This window comes from Coloeus monedula, assembly GCF_965178545.1.
Source record: "Coloeus monedula genome assembly, chromosome: 23".
In the NCBI taxonomy this organism is placed as follows: Eukaryota; Metazoa; Chordata; class Aves; order Passeriformes; family Corvidae; genus Coloeus; species Coloeus monedula.
In genome coordinates, this window is record NC_138803.1 from 6,590,103 (window position 1) to 6,614,018 (window position 23,916).

The 23,916-nt window shown below is 56.5% G+C and overlaps 1 protein-coding gene across 1 annotated transcript; it reads right to left on the bottom strand.

Annotated features, from left to right (window-relative positions):
• Positions 1–907: 907 nt before the first annotated feature.
• Positions 908–22,479, bottom strand: LAMB3 (laminin subunit beta 3; the record flags this gene model as incomplete). Its single annotated transcript, XM_082296229.1, has 22 exons — positions 908–1,044; positions 1,603–1,756; positions 2,141–2,317; positions 2,434–2,575; positions 3,568–3,775; positions 4,588–4,732; positions 5,352–5,555; positions 6,527–6,735; positions 7,729–7,889; positions 8,334–8,706; positions 9,124–9,235; positions 10,084–10,280; positions 10,822–10,977; positions 11,059–11,247; positions 11,526–11,649; positions 11,868–12,043; positions 12,330–12,393; positions 12,736–12,915; positions 13,358–13,431; positions 13,609–13,723; positions 21,806–21,960; positions 22,431–22,479. 22 exons carry the CDS (start codon positions 22,477–22,479, stop codon positions 908–910), a joined length of 3,501 nt encoding a protein of 1,166 aa, XP_082152355.1.
• Between the last annotated feature and the right edge of the window lie 1,437 nt (positions 22,480–23,916).

The following is a 23,916-nucleotide window of genomic DNA, read 5'->3' on the forward strand; positions in this document are numbered from 1 at the left end:
CTTGTGCTTGGTTAGTCCCAGGCTTTGGCACTCTGGAGTTCAGCTGCCCAGCTCTCACTGCAGCTGCAACAGGAGAGAGAACCTGCTAGAAGCCTCCCTGTGTCTGACAATAACACAGCAAGGTCTGAGTTCCGCTTCCAAGGCTGTAATTGCACAATGAATACTTGCTTAATAAAGCTGAGTTTTGTTTTCTAAAGCGCCTCTTGGTTATTCATAGAAATCTGATGTGGAAATGGTCTGTTAAGTCCCTCCTAAAGCTTTCCCTGTGCGTCCCAGACCTGCTCCCGCTGGTGTTTCTCTGGCAAAATGTTCCGTGGTAAATAAGCAGATTGTGGCAGAAAATCAAACAAGACATCTGACTTCACCTTCGACTATGTGTTTCTCTAATTTGCATAAATATAGGTATGTTGTACAGAGGGAGATAAAATTCTCCATTTCTCTGATCTGCTTATTTGAAGGAAGATCTCAGAGGGAAGTACTGAAGCCATGGCATGTTTGAAGAATTAACTGCAGCACAGATAAAAAGCTTTAAAAGACCCCACAGGAGGGCTTTAATTTGAACAGTGAAATTCAGCTTAAAGAGCTTGAATTGGCTAAAAGAAGAAAAAAAAAATGTCCTGCTTTCTAAAGCCTTCTGGAAATAACAACCTGGGGATGTGTTTATTTGCCATGGGAGCCTGATGTCTCTCCCCTTTTCTCCTCCAACCACTGGGCAGCTTTGGCCAGTCCAACCCACTCTGTGGGGCTGCTCCTTTGGTTCAGTGCAGCTATTTTCCAGAGGTATGGAAAATTAACTTGCTAAAAATAGAGATACTGGACGCAGGAGAACTCCAGCTGGAAAACGGGAATGGATGCACCAGTCCGTGTGTGCAGAGGAGGCAGCAATGCCCTGGAGCACGGGGGCTCCTCAGGAGCACCTCTCGTAGTAGGCAACTCTCTCCTTGATGGTGTCCCGGATCCTCCCCACCTTCTCCTCCAGCTCTGACAGCTGGGACAGCCTGGACATCAGAGCCTTGTTGCCTTCCTGAATTTCCGACTCCAAAGCTGAGGAGAGAGGGCAGGGCAGGGCAGGGCAGGGCAGGGCAGGGCAGGGCAGGGCAGGGCAGGGAAGGGAAGGGAAGGGAAGGGAAGGGAAGGGAAGGGAAGGGAAGGGAAGGGAAGGGAAGGGAAGGGAAGGGAAGGGAAGGGAAGGGAAGGGAAGGGAAGGGAAGGGAAGGGAAGGGAAGGGAAGGGAAGGGAAGGGTTACATGGTGGGGTTGGGCTGAGCCTCCACCTCCCTCCTGTGCAGCTCTGATGGGGCAAGAAAACCAACATCCTGCACTGCCTCTGCTCCCCCTCTAAAACAACCCCAAACAACCACTCCCAACAAAGCCATCTGCTTTGAATGCTTAAAAATGGAAGTGAGTGTGTGGAGGAAAATGGGAGCACAGTGGCATTTGAAAACTCTCAATTTCCTGGCACAGCACCACCAGCTACAGCCCAAATCCCACCCTCTCACTGCCCAAAGTGTGTTGTCCTCCTCGTCACTCCCTTCCCTCACACCAGAGCAGTCCAGGAGCTGCTCCCCAGGGCACAATTACGCTGAGTTTGCGAGAGCCTTACTTTCCATCCTGAGCATGATGCCCATGGTCTCCTCGAAGAGGGCCTGCGCCTCCCGGCCGATGCTCTGCACCCTCCTGCCCTGCTCGCCCAGCGCCGGGCTCTGCCCCATCCTGCCCTGAAGCTCCGTGTACAGCTCCTTCACTTGTGCAAAAGCCTGGGGAAAAGCAAACAAGCACTGCAGGTAGGATCCAGCAGGCTGCAGAGAAGGGGTTTTTCCAGTGTTGAATCCTGCTTAGATATTAAACAGATGCTGCACTAGAGCATTGTTACCAAATGTGTGACAGTTTGTGATGCACTCAAAGACTGACAGCTCCATGGGCCGCTCTGCCTCAGGCAGGACAGACCAGAAATGAGTTCCCAGCAAAGGGTGTTAGGATTGGGAATGACTCTGGAGAAATTCAGCTGTGGGATGATGCTGCGATGTGACAGCACACGAGCCATGGCCTGGACAGGAAAATCTCCTCTCCTCGTCCTGAGCCAGGACACAGCTGGCTGTGCTGTGCTGCTGCTGGCAGCGGGGACACCCCGCAGCTGGTACCTGCTGGGCACTGCTGGCCTGCTGTGCCGCTGTCCCCGCCATGTCCTGCATGTCCCCGGCCCGCAGGCGGTTCTGGTCAGTGCCGCGCTGCAGCCGCGAGAGCCGCCCGGCCAGCCCGGCCAGCCCGGCCCCGATGGCCGCCACGTTCCTCTCGGCCGGACCAAGGACAGCCTCAATCTGAGAGCAGAGGGATCCACGTCAGGTCACATCCAAAGGCCCTCCCTGTGCAGGGACCAGCTCTGCTGGCCGAGGGACTCGGGATCGCTACTGGGAAGGCACCGGGCATCGCTCACCTCCTCCACACGCTCCTGGATGAAGCGCAGGGAGGAGCCCGAGCCCCTGAGGGCCCCCTGGGCCTCCAGCAGCACCGTGTTGGCTCGCTGCAGGGTCCCCACCACCTCTTCCACACTGCCCTCCACAGCGTTGGCCCGGTTCCTGGGGAAAGGTTAGAAGCAGCCAGGAGTGAGCGTGGGTAAGGGCACAGACTGGAAGTCGAGGTCACAGAAGTAAAATCAGGGAGCTTGAGAAGCTAGGATTGCTACTGGGATTGCTACTGGGAAAGTTGCCATCTCCCATCCCCAAAACCCACAGGTCTGGACTGCAGCAGGTTTCCATGTGAGAGAAACATTAGTTCCACTTCACAGCCTCAAGCCAAGGAGACAAACTCAGAAGGGGAGAGAAACACCTTCCTTCAAACTAGTCAGAAACATTTCATAGTGCATGACAAGGTATCGAAGGGGAAGCAATAACCATGGAAGCAGTTCCAGTGAACAGTTTTCTGCTTGCAGTGGGACTGTTCAGGCTGGGTGGCAGAGCCCTGGAGAAAGCCAGGCTCCCCTGTCTCATCACTTCCAGCAGGTTAAGCAGGTGTCAGACACTGCCAAGGAGTTTACAGACTTATCCTGCTGACCTTCTCACTGGGGGATTGCTGCAAGTCAACTTGTGACAAAGCAGATGCTCCAAATTGGCAAGGACACCCTGTAATTACTTTTTAAGGGACCGTGGAATAATCCTCCCAACTTTCACCCAGAAAACAAATAGCCCACTGAATCTCCTCATGCTCTCTTGTGCAATTAGGATGTAGGTCACCAATATCAACTAATACCAGGGCAACACTGTCATGTCCCAACACAGGCACTCGAGATAAGAGAAAAGCCTCCATTGCTTTTGATAAAGCCCTTCTTGTCCTGGTATCTATAATAGGATCTATTCTTGGTAGATTTATTCGCCTAGGGCCCCAGGGAGGTGTCTGGAGATTGTCTCATTCTTTTAGGCACTGGATGGACACAGAAGGTTCTGGCCTAAAACTTCAGATTGTGCAAGCCAGGACAGCTCAGGCAGAGCAAGATTTGAACTCAGCTGAGAACCACCAGTTCCGCCCCAGCCGAGGGACCCTCAGCTGCCAAAGGCCTTGAACCCCCACCGACCTGGCCTGTTCTGCCTCCTGCTGCAGCCTCTTGGCCCTGGCAATGTCCTCGGCCGTCTGGGCAAGGATGTCCTCCGGGCACTGCAGCTCCGTCGCCAGCTTTTGGATCTCAGTCATTTTCCTCCGGACTGCAGCAGCGTCCGTGGGGAGGCGCAGGGACAGAACTGACTCACTGATTTCCTGGATAGAGGCAGGATCCGTGTCCTTGTCTGCAGACAGACAGCATCAGGAAAGGTGGGAGTGCAAATGCAAGGGAGGAGGAGGGCAGACACCCATGCACATCTCACACACGTCTCATTCCAGACAGCTGCCAGCATCCCTTCTGAATTAATCTCTTTGAATTCCATGTACTTCTCATTCGCACCAGCAAAACTTTCAGCAAACAGCTGAAATGATACCTTGAATTTGGCAACGAGAGCACCATGGCTGAGCCCAGAGCAGTCAGGCAGCCCTCACTGAGCAGATGAGGGTGTGTTTCAAGACAAGCCTTTTTTCATTTCAGAAATAAAAGTTAATAAATCAGAAGCAGGCATAGCCCAAGGGACATTAGCCCAGCGATTAGTTCAGAAATATCTTCACTCATCATTAGCACCAGGCAGCACCAAATGACCTGATTTTCTTATTCAGCTAATGCTCAGGAGGCTCATTATGTTATTACAATCTGTCTGTGAACAATAAGTCATCCCATCAGTTTGTAGGACAACAAGGAATTCTCATCTGATTAACAGCCTGCTCCAGAGAAGGGTCATCTGTCTGTTTGCATCACTGAGCCTGGCCAGAAAACCTCTCTGCATCGGGTCACTGCTGGCTGCAAATCCCCATCCCCGGAGTGTCCAGGGAGCACCTGGACGTGGCACTCAGTGCCCTGGGCTGGTGACAAGGTGGGGATCAGGCACAGCTTGGACTTGATGACCTTGGAGGTCTTTTCCAACCTCTGGATTGATTCTCTGATCACTGTAAAAACCAGCTGTGTCCCTGCACAAAGCAGGCGGCAGCCCCAGCCTTGCAGTGCCAGGGGTACCTGACAGGAAGCTCCGCACTCGCTGGATGAGCTGCCGGATGCGCCGCACGTCCCCCTCGATCTGCGTCCTGGTCACCCCCAGCTGCTCCACCAGCCGCCGGGTGCTGCTCTGGATCTGACTCGCAGACAGCTCTGTCGTCTTAATCTGCAAACAACAGTGACCTGATGGTGCCTTCTGCTCGTCCTAGAGCCCACAGCCCTGCTGCAGCTCCGAGGGAACTGGGCAAGGAAACGATGCTTCTTCCCTGTTCTTTCTGTGCCTGAGCTTTAAAGGACTGTGAATGTTAAAGACTGAGGGTTGGATCTGCAAAGGAGGCTCTCAAAGAGAGACAGCGCCTTTCAGCTTCTAAAAACACTTTTGAAATGGATTTTGAATGACTTTGAACCCTCACTTTCTCTTTGCAAGGCACAGAAAGAAGCTGCAAGAGCCCTAACACACGAACTCTCCCTGATTGCACCAAATGCTAGAGCAGACACACCTAAAGGATCCAAGAGTTTTCCATATTCCCACCCCTTCTGCCGTACTGATCCCAACCCAGGAGTGAGAAAGGTTTCCTTGTGGTGTGTCCAGAGCCACTCACGTGCCTTCAGCTGGGCAGGCAGGACCCACGTACGCAGCAGGGAGCCTCCCACTCAAAAACTCCTGGATTTCTCAAGCTACCCAAAGGATCAAGCCTCAAATAAGGTTTGAGGTGGGGCATTCCTCACTCTCTGCTGCGGTAAGCAAAGGTCCAAGCAGGGGGACAGGCAGTGCCCACACTCACCAGCTGTGCCGTGTCCCGGAGCCGGGCACTCAGGCTGCCGAACTCCTTGGCCGCTTGCCCGGCCGCAGCCAGGGCCCCGCTGGCCAGCGGGAAGAGGCCGCGGCAGGGCCGGCCGGCCTCGCAGGCAGAGCTGTTGTCCCGAGGGCACAGCAGCCCCTGGCAGCGGGCAGGGGTGCACGGCTCCACTCGGGCCCCTCCGCACACCTGGGTAGGGAGAGAACAGCTGGAGTTGGGCAGCGCCCGGATGGAGACCCTTGGTGCCCGTGGGGGGCAAACACAGAACCACAGGGGCTGCAGACCCGGCCAGGGCAGCTGGGAACTGCTGAGCTCAAGCTGCAGGAGCTGCCTGGGCACCAGGAGGGAGCGCAGCGGGGCTGGCAGTGACACGGGTGGCACAGCCCAAAGCACTGCAGATGTGCCACTGTTGGACAAGGGCAGGCAGAGCTGGATGCCCACACCTGAGCCAGCGACACCAGGTCAGCATCGCCTCACCAGCCCGAGCTGGAGCAGAAACAGGAGCCAAAGCCCAGTGGCTCACAATGAGTAACAGCACATCTGTGTGGAGCAAACACCTCTGCAGAACCACCCATCCACCCTGCACTGTTTGCTGTGGGGAGACCTGGACGAGAAGCCCCTGGAGAGCAGCAGCAGTTTGCATTGCACAGCATCTGGCAGAGTCAGCCCCAAGCTCACACTGCAGCAGGGGCACGTGCACAGCCAGGGCCAGGCTGGTGGCTCGGAACGTGCTGGTGCCCCGAGCAGCAGAGAGGAGAGGCTGGTGGTCTCCACAGCAACCGACACTGAAATGGATCTCCATGGCAATAACAGCAGTGAAGGAGAAATAAGAGAAACCTCATCCAGAAATTAAGTGGTTCTTGGAGATACCAGAACTGCCACAAGAGAGCCCCCAGAGGGAAAAGCACATGGCTGGGAGGGGGTGGTGGGCACTGCTTTGGGATCTGTAATCCCCGGGCAGGGGCTGCTCAGCCAATTCTCCACCGATGGCCCCAGCAGCAGCTGAGTCTGTCTGGACAGAGACTTTGTCCTGCCGTGCCGGCCTGCCTGAGGAGATGGCACGGCTGCGAGGCCAGGCTTCTGCCTCCCGAGCTCTGCAGGGCCCCCCGAAAACCACACACACCCCGTGGGGAAGTTAAAAACCCACTTTGCATCTTCACCTGGTTGATGACAGGGGTGAGGTTGGGGGCTGAGGCCAGCTCGCCCTTCAGGGCCAGCAGCTCGGCCGCGGCCGCAGCCAGGCCCCGCTGCAGCCCCGTGGCGCTCCGGCGGCTCTCCCGCGCCTGGGCCAGCAGCCCCGGGGCACCGGCGGCCAGGCTGCTGGCACTGCTGGAGGTCTGGTGGGCAGAGCGGATGGTCTGGAAGGCCCCTGTGGGAATAAAGCCGGTAAATGGCACAAATGACGCACAAATGCAGCACAGCCCCTCGGCGAGGCGCTGGCTCTGCCCTGCAGCGGCTGCCTGCACAGGAGCGGGGTGCAGCCAGGGATTGGTCACTGAGGCAGCACCAAAAACTCCTTTTAATTCCAAACACCTTCCAGCCATTCCTTCAGTGAGCTCGAGGTCCCCTGAAGGACTGAACTCTGGGTTGGGGTTAAAAGGCTGAAACAAAACTGAAGGCAGCCAAGGCACACATGCTGATCCTGGGCTTTCGCAGGGCAGGACAGATTTCAGAGCCTTTTCCCAGCTCCTGAGCAGCCCCAAAATTCCTCTCCAGCACAGGCTGGAAGGAGGGTGGCCAGGACATGGAGCTCTGAACCCTGCACGGACAGAGAGGTGCAGAGTGAGCTGCCCTGGTGCAGCCACTGGGCACAGCTGGCATGTCCCCGAGCTGAGTTTGTGCTGTGGCAACAAGGGGACAGCAGGGAGGCACTGGGAGAGGAGCTGGAGCGGGGATCTCATGGCAGCAGCCACCAGCAGCGTCGCAGGGCTTAATTAGCTCTTCTCCTCCCAAGTGCCTGACAGCCGCCTGGCTCTCTTCCCCACCCTCCATCCCTTCCATCTGTGCACAACCTCCCTCCTCTCAGCCATGGATTCAGTGACACTTTCCCAGCAGGGCTGTCCCCTTCCCCCCCTCCCCGGCAGTAGAGATTGTGCTGGTGGGGAACAGGAACACAATTGAGCTCCCAGCCCCAAAACACCAGAGCAAATACCCCAGCAGTGTGAAAGCCCAGGTCATGGAGCAGAGGCTGCATTGGAAGCATCCCTCTCCCTGGGAAAGGAGATCTGTTTGCTGTTCTGAGGCTGACAGCAGGTTAAAAACTCCTTCTCATCCGCCCATCCGGGGGGAAACCCCAGGCACAGTCACGCTGAGGTAAATTAATAACTGCAAATGAAGAGATGTTGCAGCTGCAGAGCTGTACCTGACAGGTCCGTGCTGCGGCTGGCTTCAAACTGGGTCTTCTTGCTCTGGTACTGGGAGTTGGTGGCAAACAAGCTGCTGTTGAGGGCTTCGAGCTCCCTCGAGAGGGAGGCAGTGTCATCCAGGAAACGAAGGTCAGGATTTATGCCTCGGACCTGCTCCCTAGCAGAGAAAAAGAACAAAATGTGAATTAAGCAGAGAGCAAAGCACCTACAGACAGAGAGCAGGGCTGAGAGAGCCATCTGTACTGGGGCACTGCCAGCACCTGGCAGAGGGGCACTTCTGAGCCCAGGGACAGCTGAGGACACGCCAGGGCCTCACAAGTTTGCAGAGAGAGGGGCTGGGCTGCAGCCCCCCACAGCAGGGCCTGGGAATGCTGGATGTGCCCTGAGAGTGCCAGCACACAGCCTGCCCACGCTCCTCCTGGGTGCACGGGACAGGCACACATGGAAGCGCTGCTCTCCTGCATCCCCGCTCACTCCGTGAGCAGAGCAAGGCATTGCAGGGACAGGAACAAAGCAGAACCCATGCAAGCAGCTCCCAGAGAAACCCCAGCAGCTCCTCCTGGATCAGGGATGTGCCCCACGGGCAGCACCCATCCCTCACCTGATGGCAGCGAGCGCACTGCCCGCCTGGGCCAGGCTCTGCGGTGTCACAGCGGAGCGGCCGAGGATCCCCTGTGCCTGCTGCAAGTTCCCCAGTGCCTGCGAGAGGCGAGGGCCGAGCCGGGAGTCCCCCGTGCCCGTGGGCAGCCACGCCGTGGCGTTGGCCAGGCTGGCCTGGCGCAGGTGTAGGCGCTCGATGTCCCCGTCGTAGGTGCGGAAGCAGGGGTGGCACAGCTGGCAGCCGGGGTAGGAGCTGCAGTGGCCCCGCTGGCACTGGTCACAGCGGGGCCCAGTGACACCGCTGCGGCACAGGCACCGGCCCGTGGCCTGGTCACAGCCCACCTCCTCCGTGCCCTGGAAGTCGCAGTCACACTCTGGGACAGGAAAGGTGGAGAGAGAGAGAGGTGAAGCCCAAAAGAAAGTGGTGCTGAATAACTTCATATCTGTATAAGACTAGCCCTTAATTAGGGTTAATGAGATCCCAACCTGACGTCCATCCCCTCCCACCAGCTCCTGCAGCAGCTGGGACAAAGGTGGCCTGGGCAGAGGAATGGGAAGAGCCCCTGACCCTGTAGGGCCAGCCCAGGGTGGCCCAGGGCCTGCCCAAAGCTGCTGGGAGGGCATTTGTGGATACTGCAGATGACCTGGGAGGCTGCTCCAGAGAGGAAATTTCTCTTGCAAAACAACATGGGAACTGGGATGTCAGGACATGGGCCAGCTACGCCTTTTCCCAGATAATCCGTGATTTCACATGGGAAACACCAAGCCAAACCAAAAGAAAAGGTCCCTACCTGTGCACCCTCCCCGTGCATCTCTGTAGTGCCTGGGTGGGCACAGCTGCTGCCCCATGGCCGAGCACGTCTGTCCCGTGAAGCCGTCCCTGCACGGGCACTGTCCTGTGAACTGAGAGGGGAACGCGTCAGGGACATTGCTGGACGCTCTCCCTCAGCTGCTCTTGACCACCAAAACCAGCACATGGACCATTTCCTCTGCTCAGGCTGTGCCCAGGCCGTGCCCGCGCTGCCCATGCCAGGCTGCACCTCAGGCACAGGATGCAAACAGGCTCCAAACAGCCCCAGCACCACAAGGAGGGTGTTCAGCCTTGTTTCAAAAACAAAGCAATCGCCCACGAGCAGCTGCTTTGCCATCTCAGGTCTCCTCCCCACGCTGAGCTCGTTTGGAACCTATCTTAGGCTCTTAGAATTTGTCATGGTTTGGGGTTTTTTACATTTAACTTTAATTTTCCCAGTTGCCTCTTAAGCCTGAAGTGGCACACATGCTTTTCATTGACAAATGAGCATAATTAACTTCCCTCGCCTGTATGAAGATGTCTTATTAGGGCTTCCTTGATAAATATCAGGCTTCTTAAAATGACTTAATCTTGCCTCAGTAATTACCACCTTCTTTCATTTTCCTGAATAATCTGTCATGGTGTTTTCTAGGAATTAGGAGAAGGAAAGTAAGAGTGGGATGCACTGGGGAACACACGGCTCTTTTTGTGAAGGTTCCCATGGATGGGACAGGACAAAGGAGCCACCCAACAGGTGGGTTTGATGCTCTGACAGGTCCCCAGTGAGGGGACACGCAGCCGTGGCACCCTGGTCTGTGCAGCTCAGCCCCCAAGAGCCCCTCACAGCAGCACTTGTGGAGTAGGGAAAGGAAAAAATGGAGCAAACACAGGGAAACAAAAAGGAAACCCTGCTGAAGGAAGAGGCGTCACCCTGAGGCTGCCCAGGGCGGGCTGGGGGTACCTGGTTGCACTGGGGGCTGCGGGAGCCACGGGGGTGGCAGGCACAGGGCCGGCAGCCCTGCCCGCTGCCCAGGTCCCAGTGCCCGGCCGTGCACTGCCCGCAGTCGCTGCCCACCACGTTGGGCAGGCAGGAGCACCTCCCGCTCTCATCATCACAGGGCTCGTCCTGCCGTGTCCCCAGGGCATTGCAGGCGCATCCTGGAACGAGGAGGGGTTGGTTTGGGATTGGTACAAACGAGCGCAGAGCACCAGGCCAGCCTCCCGAAGGACCTAGTAGCCACCCAAAGGGGCTCTCCCGTCTCTCCCTTCCCACCAGAGCTCAAGGGATGTGCACCTTGCTCTGACAGCCCCCCCAAATGCTGCAGCAGGAATTGGAGCCCAAGGGCTCCCAGCATCCTCCAGCCCAGGGGGACACAGGCCTGCCCTGACCCACGGCTGCCCCGTGCTGCTGCCCCGCTCTGCGCACGGCATCACCTCCTGCCTGCCCTGAGCCCCGGGGGCACTCAGATACAGCTGCACCCCCCAAACCCCACCTGCCCTGTGCTTTTTGCTAAACTTACACCTGAAACCACCCCCAGACTGAACAAGGAGCTTTTAGAAACCTTTACAAAACAGGCCCTTGGCTTGAAAACCCCAAACCAAAGCTGGGCAGGACCTGGGTCCCTTTTGGGGCCACGGAAGGGGCAGAGGTGGGGAGGGGGCACCCCGGGGGCAAGGGGAATGTCCCAGGGGTACTCACTGTGGCACCCAGCGGGGTTGGCACCGGTCAGCAGGGCAAAGCCCGGCTTGCAGAGGTGGCAGCGGTCCCCCTGCACGTTGTCCTTGCAGACACAGCGCCCTGTCACCGGGTCACAGGCAGAGCCGGGCATGGTGCCATCCGGGTCACACTCACAGGCTGCAAATGGCCAAGAAATGTCCCAGCTGAGGGGCGCAGGGGCTGGGGAAGGGGCTGCAGGGCTTTAGGGATGTCACTCACGCAGACAGGCCTCGGGGTGGCTCAGCTGCTGCTGGTGGTTGCGGAAATAGTTGGTTTTGCAGCGCTCGCAGTTGTTGCCCTCGGTGTTGTGCTGGCAGTTGTCACACACCCCCCCGCTGGCCCCGCCACTGGCTCGGTACAGCTCAGGGTCGAAGTGGCATGAGGACGAGTGGCCATTGCAGTCGCATCCTAAAAAAATCCCAGAACACAGCTCGGTTGGAGCCGGCACCGTGCAAACCCCTCCGGCAGCAGCAGCAGCGGCACTAGAGGGTGCCCAAGGCTCCTGTGTGACACAGGGACACCCGATGACAGCCCCACAGTGGCACCTGGGAGCTGGGCACTGGTGCAGCCCATGAGTGGCAAAGGTGCCGAGACAGTGTCACCACCCACCCCACAGAGGGTCCCAGGAAAGGGGCTCGGAGCTCACGGCTGGGCAGGATTTGGGGCTGGGGAAGCACTGGCCGTACTCTGGCACTCGTGGGGGTCGCTGTCCTCAGCGGGTGCCCAGGGCCGGGCGTTGAACAGGGCAGCACAACGCTCACAGTGGGGCCCGGCCGTGTTGTGCTGGCACACGCAGTGACCAGGGACCTGCTGCAGAGACAAGGTGTGACCCATCCTGGTGGCAGCGGCTCAGGACAGAGCTTCACCCTCCCAGTGCCCCTCCAGCTCCTGCCTCTCCGGTTCATGCCCACTGAAGAGCCTCCCACAGCCCATTTCTGGGCACCGTGGCCAAGGCATCCCTAGGAGCGCTCCAGGCAGGCGCTGGAGCCATCCCGCTGGTGCCAAGGCCCCTGGCGCCCTGAGCTCACCGTGCCATGCTGGTCCCCTGCAGGGGCACAGCGCTCGGCGTGGCCGTGGCAGAAGCAGCTCCCCAGCACCTGCATCTCTGTCACGGCGTAGAAGGTGCTGGGTGAGTGGTACCCCTGGCGTGGGACATGGGGCAGCTCCGTGAAGTTGATCCGCAGGTTGGTGAAGGGCCCCAGCTCTGTTGGGGACAGGGGACAGGTGTGATGTGAGGGGCAGCAGGTGCCCAGCAGAAGCTCTTTGCAGTTGGTGGGGAAGGCTTGGAGCAAGGGAAGGAGGAACTGGCACAAAGACCAGCAGCTGAGCCGTCAGCAAAGACCAAACGCTGCTGCCTGACGCCCCGGATGGGCAGCTCAGGGTACCCCAGGGGTTACCCCAGCTCAGGGCTTCCCTTCACTGCGGGGAGAACCATGAGGAGCCTCATTCCTCTCTCCCTTTCTCAGCTCTGAAGGAGGCCCATCACTTACTCTCGATGGCTTGGCTGTAAGAGGAGGCAGTCACAGACCCCAGGTCTTGGACACTGAATTTCACCTTAGAGGGACAAACACCAGGTTAAAAGGCAGGAAACTCGAGCTGCTCTCTATTCCTGCTTGGGGCGCCGTGTGCTCCAGACCTGCCTCTGCACAACATCACTAAACACAGGGAAAGCCTTCAGAGCTGCAGAGGATTTTGCAGGAAAACCAACACAACACCTCATGTGTCACAGAGCAGCAAAGGATTTCCTGCCAGAGGAGCAGGAATCCCAAGCATTGCCCTCAGCAGTGCTGGGTGGCCACGGGCCACATCCCTCACCAGGTGTACAAGACTCCCAGGCTACCCACCCCAACCCAGGGCCACAAGAGGGGGTCCCTGCCACAAACCCCAAATCCCTACCGTGCCCCCGTGCACAGGGTGCCCCCGCAGCTCCTGGCACCGGGGATCCTGCCAGCCCTCGGGGGAGCCGGGGGGCACGCGGGGGAAGGCGGCGGCGCAGTCGGAGGCCAGGTACCGCAGCACCTGCCACGTCCTGCCGGCGTCCACGGAGCGCTCGATCAGCATCGCTGCGGGCGGCGACTGCGGGCAGGGACAGAGAACCACAGGCTGGCACCACGGGGTGACACCACAGCCCTGGCCAGGCCCTGCCCTGGCACGACCTGTCCCTCCTCCTCCCTGCAGGCTGCTGGAGCAATCCCCATCCCCTGCAGGGTCCCTCACACCTAGGCCAGCCCTGCTGCAGCCAGCACACACAGCCTGCACCAAGGAGGCTTTTCAACAGACATTGCTGGGATGGGGACCCACCACCCTGCTCCACCACCCCCCAAAGGAATGAAAGTCCCAGTTGTCACGGGAACAGCCATAAAAATCAGGGGAAAACAACAGAGACTCTGGCGTGCTTCCTATCAGGAGCCTGAAGGGAGCTGTGCCCCAAGATCCCCACACCCACGGAGCCAGCAGGGCCCCTCCAGTGCCATTCATGGCCTCCTCAGGAGCAGAGGAGCTGCCCAGAGACACCAACCCTGAAGTGGAGCACAATGCTGTCCAGCTGGAACATCTGCTCCAGGTCCAGCTGCAGGGACACGCGCTCGACACCTGCGGGCACAGAGAGGCACCGTCACAGGGACACTCTGGGGACGTGGGGAGAATAAACAGTCAGGCCAGTCCTTTCCTTCTTTCCTCCCCATCCACAGAACTCAATGCCATTCCCTCCTCCCCTCGGGCAGGTTATTGCCAGGAGTTTTTGTCCCGGGTGACCCCGGGGGCCCTCACCGTTCTGGGACTGCCACCAGCGCGCACGGCCGGCCGAGGACAGGACGTTCTCCACACGGTGCCCGTTGTAGCTGTGGGGCAGCCTTGAGTCACACCTGCAGCATTTCATGCTCCACTGCAAAAGAAAGGACAGTGGGAGTGACCATCCCAGCATCCCGGAGGGATGAGCAGCAAAGGCAGGGTGGGCTCCTTAAGCACCAGAGAGCATCAGCACAGCTCGTTTAGAGAGAGTTGAAGGACCATGACCAGTCAGAGCGATGACACACAGGCCTCAAATGCTCCCATCCACACCTTGTTAAAAATCATGACTCAAGGTTTTATGGACTAAAAACTAAACCCAAAATGCTTTTGACTAACACAGATTTTTGGCAAATCATCAAAATTGCGGTTTTTAAGCAACCCCCCTGTTTTCCACAATGCCAACACTTGATAGAAAGCCTTTTGCAGCTTTTCAGGACCGGTTTGCCCTTTCCGCAGAGCCAGGGGCTGTCTGGTGAACAGAAGGGCCTTTCTCTCCTATCCAAGGGCTCTGGGCGATGCTCGGCCACCGGGCTCTCCCCCGGGAGCAGAGCAGGAGCAAGCAGTGGGTGAGAAGCCAGGGGGTGGGAAGTCGAGTGGCTCAAAGTTCAGCCCTTCACTTGAGCAAGTAACCCAAGGAGTAAACAGAGATTTAGCACGGGGAATGTGGGGACGGGAGAAGACGGTCCCCTGGGAGCAAACAAATACCCAAAATGTGGCTAACCAGGCAATGCTCCCTGCAGCCACCACCGCGGGGCTCCGGAGCAGGCCCAGACATGGGCAGAAGGCAGCAGGAAAGAGATTGAGCAAGAGCCGGGAGTGGGGAAGGGCTGGACAGCGGCCAAGGGGAGAGGCAGGCGTGGGGTGGGCGAGCAGGTTGGGCGAGGACCACCAGGTAACAGGGAGGGAGACAGCCAGGTGAGGCCAGGGTGGGGAAGGGCAGGGGGATGGTGAATTAGGAGATGGTGCCAGAGCCCACAGCAGCATCCTGAGGGGACACAGGGAGGCCCCAGCTGGAGCTCTGGAGTGGAGTGAACACCAGGGACTGCAGAGGCCCTGGGAGGGGAAAGATGCTGCTCAGGGCATGAAATGAAGGGCTCAGCACCTCCAGCCTGGTGGAAACAGGTTATCCAGGGAAACTGTGGCTGCCCCATCCCTGGAATTGTCTGAGGACAGGTTGGACAGGGCTTGGAGCAACCTGGGATGGTGGAAGGTGTCCCGTGACAGGGCACTGGAACTACATCATCTCCTCCAACCCAAACCTTCCGGGATTCTGAGCTGTCAGTGACCTGAGCTGTTGAGGGGCCTCTCAAATGGAGCAGTGGGACACATGTATCACAGTGACACATCCCAGAGCCTGAGGGATTAGAGAGGATCAAGCAGAGTTTGCCAGAGATGGCAGGAGCTGGCCCTGACGGCTCAGAAAGGTCACCCTGGGTGCAAAGTGGGTCTGGGGGACTGGGTCTGGCAGGGGCACAGCTGGCACTGGGGAAGCAATGAGATCCATCCCCCTCTGCAAGGCTGGCAGGCGCTGCAGTGGCTTTAAGGTGACACCAGAGGCACAGGCATGCTGGGACCCCCGTGACGAGATCAGCTTTCAGTGGCTGAGCAGGGACACCGGGTGACAAGGAGCTTTTTACAGCCACCTCCGTGCTAAAATCTTCCACGGGATGCTTAAAACAGAGGAGCCAATTCCAACCCAAACCCCAAACAAGGCCTTTCCTAGGGCAGGGGGAAGGACAGGTCTGTGCTCCAGAGAGCAGCAGGAGGTGGCAGCCACTGGGCCACGGTGGCACCACAATTTCTGCTTTCCCCTTTAGAAATTAATTTGTGGTTTACAAAAATTAATTTGAGGTTTCATTCGTAACACAGCCCAGGCCTGCTTCTGCTCTGTCCCAGGCCTGGGAACCCTTCCCCAGCTGGGTGCACAGTGAGATCCTCACTTGGAACCCATCTGTTTCCATAATATTCCCCACAATCTTTATGTTCTCTGTCTATAAATACCCCAGCACAGGAGCTGGCAAACTACAATATTTATAACAATATTGCAAAGTAAGCAAACAGAGCACTGGAAATATATAATCATGCAATTTCCCTGGCTCTACCAGTGAGAATCACAAATAATTTAATCAGGACTAGGCAGAATTCATTCCAGATAATGGCCACGAGCAGCAAATTGTCAGGGAGCTGCAGGAATTATCCACAGAAATAATCTACTGAACAATTGCCAGCGGTGATTAAACTTCCCGCCAGTTCTGACCGTGCTTAGCAAAGGAGAAGGGAAGGCTTTCTTCAAGGGGAAAGGTTAATCTTGGCTAAATTATTCATTAGGACTGACTCGTGCATACTTATGAGATCATTCACACAGCCAGGGACACCGGTGCTCTCCAGCAGCGACAATGCAGCTGCAGCCCCACTTCAAACGTGGTGCTGAGTCAAAAAGAAGCTTCAACTGTGTGAGACAAACCCTTCCCAGGCAGCCCAGGGCTGTGCTGGGTGCAAAAATCTCCTATTTTTTTTCTTTTCTCAGTTTTTTAATTAAGACTAAAATTAATACTTGAAGCCAAATTCATTTCACGTCCTTGGAGTAAATTGTGAAAACCCCGTATTGCACAACAGCAGGATTTGCTCTCACCAGCTGTGACTATGTGTCTCAAAGTTCCTTGGGACAGAGGCGATTACCAAAAATGACAGCCCAAAATGCGAAGGGATTTACCAGCACGTACCTTTTTCCAGCTCTTTCCCTTTTTATTTTTTAACCAGGGCTCAGTGGATCCCTGGGAGCTGGGCCAGGAGCACACGAGGGCTGCAGCACTACGTGAGAAATGGCAGCGAAGGTTTTGGGATCTACCCCGGGTCATCCACCCCGGGGCAGCTCTGGCTCTCCAGCACGTCCTCCCTTCCTGCCAGGCAGAGGGGAACTGGGCTGTGCTTGGGAAGGGGTGGGGGCTGAAAAAGCCATTTTAGGGAGGTAAAAGAGGTTGTGGGTTTGCGAGGAAATCATTTCTCACCCTCTGTGCCTCCGAGCTACTCCAGAGTCACCCAAAATATGGGTTAAGGAATAAGGGAAATTCATTCCAGACTTTTGAAGGATAATTCACAACACAGTTGTGTGAGAGGGAAAGCTGCTGTGCTCAGAATAAATAGAGCCATGTCTCAGAAATAAATGGAAGGGGAGAAAAGTCCACAAAAAACAACTTGAAAATGCCCAAGCGTGACACTTCTGCAGGTCCGTGCTGCTCTCCTCCTGCCCTGACTTGTGACCCGGCTCCTGAGCAGCCTCTCTGCTCCGCTGCTCATGCAGGGCAGCAAAGCTCCAACGACTTTAACCTGATGGCCCCTGCCCAAAGTAATTTAAGGAGCTCCTGCTGCCATTTTAACACGAGCAGAGAGCCCTTGAAATCAAACCTCCTGGCACAGGAGCACAACCCAAAATAAACTGCACTTATTCATCAGCAGAAAGGGAAGCTGAGCTGTGCAGCCACAGAACAGAGACCTTTCATCCCTGTGGAGACCTTGGGGGTCCCATGTCTGACCCTGCAGCGTGGCAGGGAGAGCGAGCACTGTGCCAGCCAGGCTCCTGGCACTCAGCCTCCCGCCAGGGAGCTCTTGCACAACCAATATCCTATAGGGACAGCAATTACCATTCCAAGTTTATCTAGGAACAATCTGGAAGGCAGTGGGAATTCATACACACACAGAGATTAAGGGCTATTAAACAATAGGGTGGGCAGCAGCCACGAGTTACCCGGGGGACAAAGGCACCTGCAAAGCCAAGTGATGTAATTCCCTATTCCAGCCCGTTTTCTGCAGGACAGCTCTCTATTCCAGCACTGTTATCTGCAGGACGTGGCTGTGCCAGGCTCGTGGAGCAGGGCTTGTCATGCCTGTGAAGAAATCCATACATTTTCCATGGGAAAAGGCAGCAGAAGTTCCCATGGCTCTGCCCATACTTCCCAGTGAGCAACTGGTACTCACTAAACTGGACTGGGATTCAGTTTTGGAACATAGATATACCACAGAATCATGGAATTGAAAGGGAGCCACAGGGATCACTGAGTCCAGCTCCTGGCCCTGCACAGGACACTCCAAAATCCCACCCTGGGCCTGAGATTCTCTTTGCCGTGACATCAGTGGCACTTCTTGCCTGGCTGGGTGGAAATGACACTGAAAATGAGCTCCAAGGTTACGCTCAAAGCACAGAGAGAGGCCTCTGCCCCCCAGCTTGGTTTTACCCCAGATTCAGAGTGGGCGGCAGAGATGGGGTAAAGACACAAGTTGGACAAACATCCCATGGATGGGGTTTAAGGAAATAAAGTTCCTTTCCCTTGCTTAAAAGCAAGCACGTGGGTGCCTGTTTTCCTCACCCCATCTGTTCTCACACCAGCTAAACTTCATCTAAAATCTGCCAGGATGACAGGCTGCAAACCCCGAACCGCACCAGCTTATCCCACACCCCACACGGGTCCTGCTGCCTCTGCAGCTCGGCTGCAAGGCAGTGATGAGATGTCTCCCAGCATGTGTCAATCTGCAGCCCTGTGGCCAAAAAAATGAGATACAGAGAAGGGAGGGAAAAAAAATGGGAATTAGGCTTTTTCTTCGGCAGGTAGGGGCACATCCCTGCAGCAAACAGCAGGGAGTGCCTGAATGCCTGAGTGAGATAAGCACTGAGCAGCAGCCTCTGGTTGCTGCATTACCTTCAACCAGTCAGGAACACACATTATTCAGTGCAAACCCCGACCTGATGAAGAAAAGCCCAACACTAGAAGCCATGCTTTGGTCCCATCATGATTTTTTGGATGCATTGTGCCTGTACAGAGCTCGACGTGGATGTGGAAGGAAAGTGAGCTGGGAGGCACAGCTTTCCCTGCTCCAGCGTGCTGGGGTGGGCTCCGAGCTCCCTGAGTGAGTCAGGCAGGTGGCCTGGCAGATGAAAGCACCAGCCAGCACCAGCACGGCACCAGATCCGTCTGGCACTTCCCTCTTGGCAGACACTGGCCAGTATTTTTGGAAGCAGCCAAAGAGGAGTTGGTGCTGAGGCTCAGAGATGCTGCAGAGCAGCCCTGCCAGGCAGCTGCCACCATCCATCAGCAGCAGGGACCCCCTGTGCTGTGCCAGGAGCTCCAGCGGGCTCACATCCCCCTCCCCTGACTCCCACAGGGACTGGGATCCTCTGGAACCTGTCCTCTCCATCCCCCATGGATGGCTGCGTGACACCACGACAAAGAGCTGACAAAAGTGACTTCCCACCCTTCACGTCCACCAAGTGCCCACAAAGATCAGGTGAGAGAAGGCAGAAAATCTTATGCAAACAACATTTTAAGTATCGAAAATCTCCCAGGGCTGGAGGGTGAGAACTCACAGTCACAGAGCCCAACCTGCTCCAGGAGGATGCAGGGAATGGCAGCACCACCAGCACAGGGACTCAGCTCTGCTCCCGTCCTGTCCTCTGGCACAGGATCCCACAGGGGTGCTCAAGGTGTCTGTGAGAGCCCCTCCGTGCCTCCCCTGGGCTGGAGGTACCGGCGGGAGCTGCTTCGTGCTCCTCATCACATCTCCATGCATTCATTTATATTTACATATATATAACATATATATTTGCATATATTATAGATCTATATTTAAAGAAAGAGAAGTGTTAGCTGAGGCTTCAATCACACCTCAGTCCCTCACAGTCTTTCACACTGAGCCTTTCCTCAGCACCTCCCTGACTCCAAATCCAGCCTGGCTTATTTTCCTATTCTATTTTCAGTTTCCCTCCCCAGCTGACTCCAGCAGCGCTCCCCAAGCACTGAGTGACTTCCAGGCCGGACCATTGGCCTGCCTGGTTCCACCTCCCACCGCTGCTCTGCTCACTGCCCTGTGTGCTATAAATGGCAGTGCTGAGCGTCCTTCTTGGATTTCACCAGGCTGAGCCCCCAGCCAGGGATGGAGCAATCAGGAGTGCAAAGTATAAAGGTTAGAGGGATCTGGAGCGGGGCGGACAATGGAGCAGAGGCTGAAGTTGATGAGTGACCACCAGAGTTGCAAAAGAGGGCCCTGGGGCCAGCAGGGAGCAGACAGGCAGCGCTGGCAGCCCCGGGCACTGCAGCAGTGACAGCAACCCCTCGTCCTGTGCCCTCTGCTGAGGTTGCAAAACCACCTCCAGATTTGTACCTATTTGGCAACTAAACAAGAGCAAGGCTTGTAATCAAAAAAGGACTCCTAGGAGTCTATAAATTAAATGAGCTTGCTTTTTATGGGATGGGAATAGGGAAATCGAGTTCAGTTTTGCTTAAATTAGAGAAGTAGAGAAAGGGAGGGAAAAATTAGGAAATGCTGAACCCGTGGGAATTTTTCCCAAGTTAAGAGTTGGTATAATCAGACCTCCATTGGTAATTACAGCTGCAGAACAGAAATCAAGGGATTTGCTATCAGTAACTCTGAATCTTTCATTTCAATAAAGGAAAGGAAGCAAAGACCCCATTCCCAGAGCTAGAACTGGAGAATCCAACTCAACATAATGTTAATTGCTCCATATCCCCTTTAACCCTGGTACTTGTAAGGGATGAGGAACATGAAAACTGAATAGTTTGGGGACTTGTAGCCTGGAAGAGACCTCTGCAGCCTTGCTCCCTGCCTTCCTCCACAGCACATCCATGAACCTGCACTCCCTAATCCTGTGCCCAGCAGATCATTCCTGCTCCAGGTGTAGCACAGCCAGCAGAGATGTCCAGGCTCTACTTCAAAGCTTACAAATGATGCCGAGGATCACAATGATGCCCTTCAGAAGGAGCTCCCAAGGTCAGGCACGGGGTGTAACCAGCCCCTTGCAGCTGCTTTTAGGATGAGCAGCTTAATCAAGGTTTTGTCCACACTCACTTCCCAAGCACAAGGCCCCAAGGCCCCTTTTCAAATAAAAGTCAATGCCAAAAGTCGATGTTAAATGAAGATTTCAGAGGCATGTTTATGTGCAATTTTCCCCATCTATAAGCAGAAATTGGGAAGGAACAACTAATTAAGTCAGAGCAGAAATAATTGCTTCCATTTCCTCCGTCCACAGGCCACAGCAGCCACGGGAAGCAGCAGGGGTTTATTTGTGTGGTGAGCAAAAATCCCGGGAGCAGCAAAAAAGCTCCAAAAAAAGGGAATGGAGGAAATGCCTGACTGTGACTGCCAGCCCAGAAAAGAACTTGAAGGAGGAGAGATGCTGCAGCCAGCCCAGCATCCAGGAGGATTTGATGCTCTCACCCCTCTGGGCCGGGAGCTGCCCCCTCCCTGAGCTCAGCGATGAGTGGAAATCTCTCCAGCCCAGCCAGAACACCACTGGCTCCACAACAAATCCACTCACAGCCACATCTTGGCCTCCAATTTGCAGGGGAATTCAAACCAGGGGAAGGCTGACTCACTGGAGCTGGGTTTCAGAAAACACTGCCCCACTGGAGGGCTGCCACTTCCTTTCCTCCAGAGCATCTCTTCCAAGACCTTTTCTGCTTATCCTGCACTGAACCCTTGGGGCTCCTCCCCCGTCAGTTACGGGGTTAACAGCAGTCACAGAAAGGCTTTAGGAAGTGCTCAAACCACACATCACCCCTGCAGCTCTCAGCTCTGTGCTCGGGCAGATTTATCCTTAAATTCTCCCCCTGATTCCATGGCAGCTCTGGGAATCTGCAGCTGGATGCAGCATTATCCCCGCAGCAGGATCTCCTGCCCCCGCAGCACCAGTGATTGAAAACAGTTGTTCACTTTAGCAGCTTCTCCAAGTCTTTGTGAAAGACCTGAAACATTTCCCTTTCTCAGAAGTAAAACACGAGTTTAGTTTAGAACTAAAATGTCCTGAGATAGGAGGGTTTGGGATAATTTGCCCACAGTGCTTCATGCCAGAATTTTGCTGCCCGTTCCCTGTCACTGCCTTCATGCTCAGCTCCTCATCCATGAGGATGGCAGAGAAGGGCTCCAGGGGACACTGCAGGTGGTGCAATGACCCAGCATGGCTGGGAGGGGGACAAATCCCAGGATCCTGGAATGGTTTGGTTTGGAAAGGACCTCAAAGCTCATCCCATTCTACCCCCTGCCATGGGCAGGGACAGCTCCCACTAGCCCAACTCAGTGCCCCATGAAGCCCGGACACATCCGTGCCAAAGGGTGAGGAGGATGGGATGGATGAAGGGAAGGTTTGGGGTGCAGGGGTGAGCAGTACCTCTCCGTGGGGTGTGCAGTACGTCTCGGGCTTGCTGAGGCCGCACGTGGAGGAGGCTCTCAGGTGAGCAGCTCGTCCCAGCAGCAGGTCCCCAGGGGGAGGGTAGCAGGCTCCCTGGGAACAGGCTCTCTGCGCTCCCAGGAGCCGCGGGGCAGCTGCAACAGGGAAAAGGGATCAGGGCTGATGTCAGACAGGCACGGGCGCCAACCAGCATCACAGAACAGGGAGCTGTTTGCTGCACCAAACCAGCCACGAGGCCATGCTTGGGACAACACACCCCATGTGCTAACAAAGAGAAGGGTGCTTCACCCCGAGACACCTTTATTTTTAATAATGGTGCTTTGTGCTAAGAGTTACTTGCAAAACCCTTCTTTGCCCTGGCCCCAGGCTTTAGGCTGCAGGGATGCTTAGTGCCCTCCCCTTCGAACTGACCAGCCCTGGTGGTGTCCCCTGTTCCCAGAGCCAGCCCTGCAGCTCAGGGCAGAGAGCAGCAGCCTCCTGCCAGCCCCCAGCACTATCACAGACCCAGGCTCTCTGCTGCTGCCCATGCAAAGCTCCCATCAGCAGCGCTGCTCTTTAGTCAGCCAGACCCTGTTCTTTCGGGAGCACTGCACATGAGCCTTACCCAGCAGGACAAACACTGCCCATGGCCACAGTTGGCAGCGAGGCTCCATTCGGCCACGGACACACCTAGGGAAGAGTTTGCAGCGTGAGTGAAAAGGAGCAGAAAACGTCAGCTCAAAAGCTCAGCCCAGGTCCGCCACCTTCCTTCTCGCTTTACAGAGAGACACTTTTAATTGATCTACACAGAATAACACAGGGGGGAAATCAAGAATAATGAAGAGGAAAATCAGCTGCTCAGACGGAATTTGCCTATGACGCAAGGAGCCCCTGCCCCAGCGCCGCGATCGCAGCGTGGCAGGAGCGGTGCTGGTGCCAGCCGGGAATGCGGGGCTGGAAGGGATGGAGTGTGCACACACACCCCCGTACAGCCCCCGCCACCCCTTCCCAGGCACACTGCGCTCTCTGTGCTCCAGCCCCACCCTCGCCCTGCGCTTCCAGAGTCAATTCCCGATCCAAACTCGTCGCGTGATGGCCCAAACTCTCATTCCAGGAAAAGGAGAAACCCATAAAAACCTCCTGTGAATGGCTCCTCCAGGGAAAGGAACCCCAGGGGTTCCTTTCATGGGCAGCCCAGGGGAGGAAATGCTGCCAGCACGCTCCCCCAGCAGCCAGAAACCTCACCTGCCCTCTTCCCTGCGGGAGCACGGCCACGGTCCCTGCGGTGTCCCCGTGTCCCTCCCGGCAGCCGCCAGAGCCCTCTGAGCGCCGGGTGCTCCTCGCAGGCTTTTAACGCGCAGCTGCCTCACCTGGAGAGAAGGTGCCTGTGGGTGCAGTGATGATAAAGCAGTGATTCAGGGATCCCCAGACATCCACACCCTGTTACCGCATAACTCACCACAGCTCCAGACGGGCGCAGCGCACACACGAATCACCCGGGCAGGGTGAGGGCAGCGGCAGCCGCTCCGTGGGCACCCAGCGGGGGAAAGCCCAGCTGGGGTTCACCTAACCCACCCGGGGCTGCAGTGGAGCCTGGATCCGGCCCCTCGGAGCTGCTGCTGGGCTCAGCATCGGCCGCTGCGCCCCAGTGCTCGCCCACCCTCCCAGGCAGGGTTTACGCGCTGAGTTTGGCAGCGGCTGGCAGGGCAGTGCCACTATCAGCACCTCCGCTCGGTCATTCAAAGCCCGATTCGGGATGCCCACGTGAGCTACAATCACACCGTGTGTGTTCTCACATCAGACTGCAGCCCAAGCAGGGAGAAAGGCAGATCCCCCTCCTGCCCGCAGTGCTGGAATTCCTCGAGACACGAAATTGCCCAGGATGAGCTCTGCGAAACGCACTCCTGTGAACCAGAAGCTGTGAAAAGTCAGAGAGCCACATTTTCTAAGAGACGTGGTCCGTGTTTGGGTACCAGCCGCATGCCCGGCTGATGAGGAGCCCTTGCATTGAGCCTTTTCCATTTACTTCACTGAAATAACCCCAAAGCCACCGCCTCTCCCGCACTGGTGAGGGGCTCCGGACCCATCAGATGACTGCAGGTCTCTCCTCC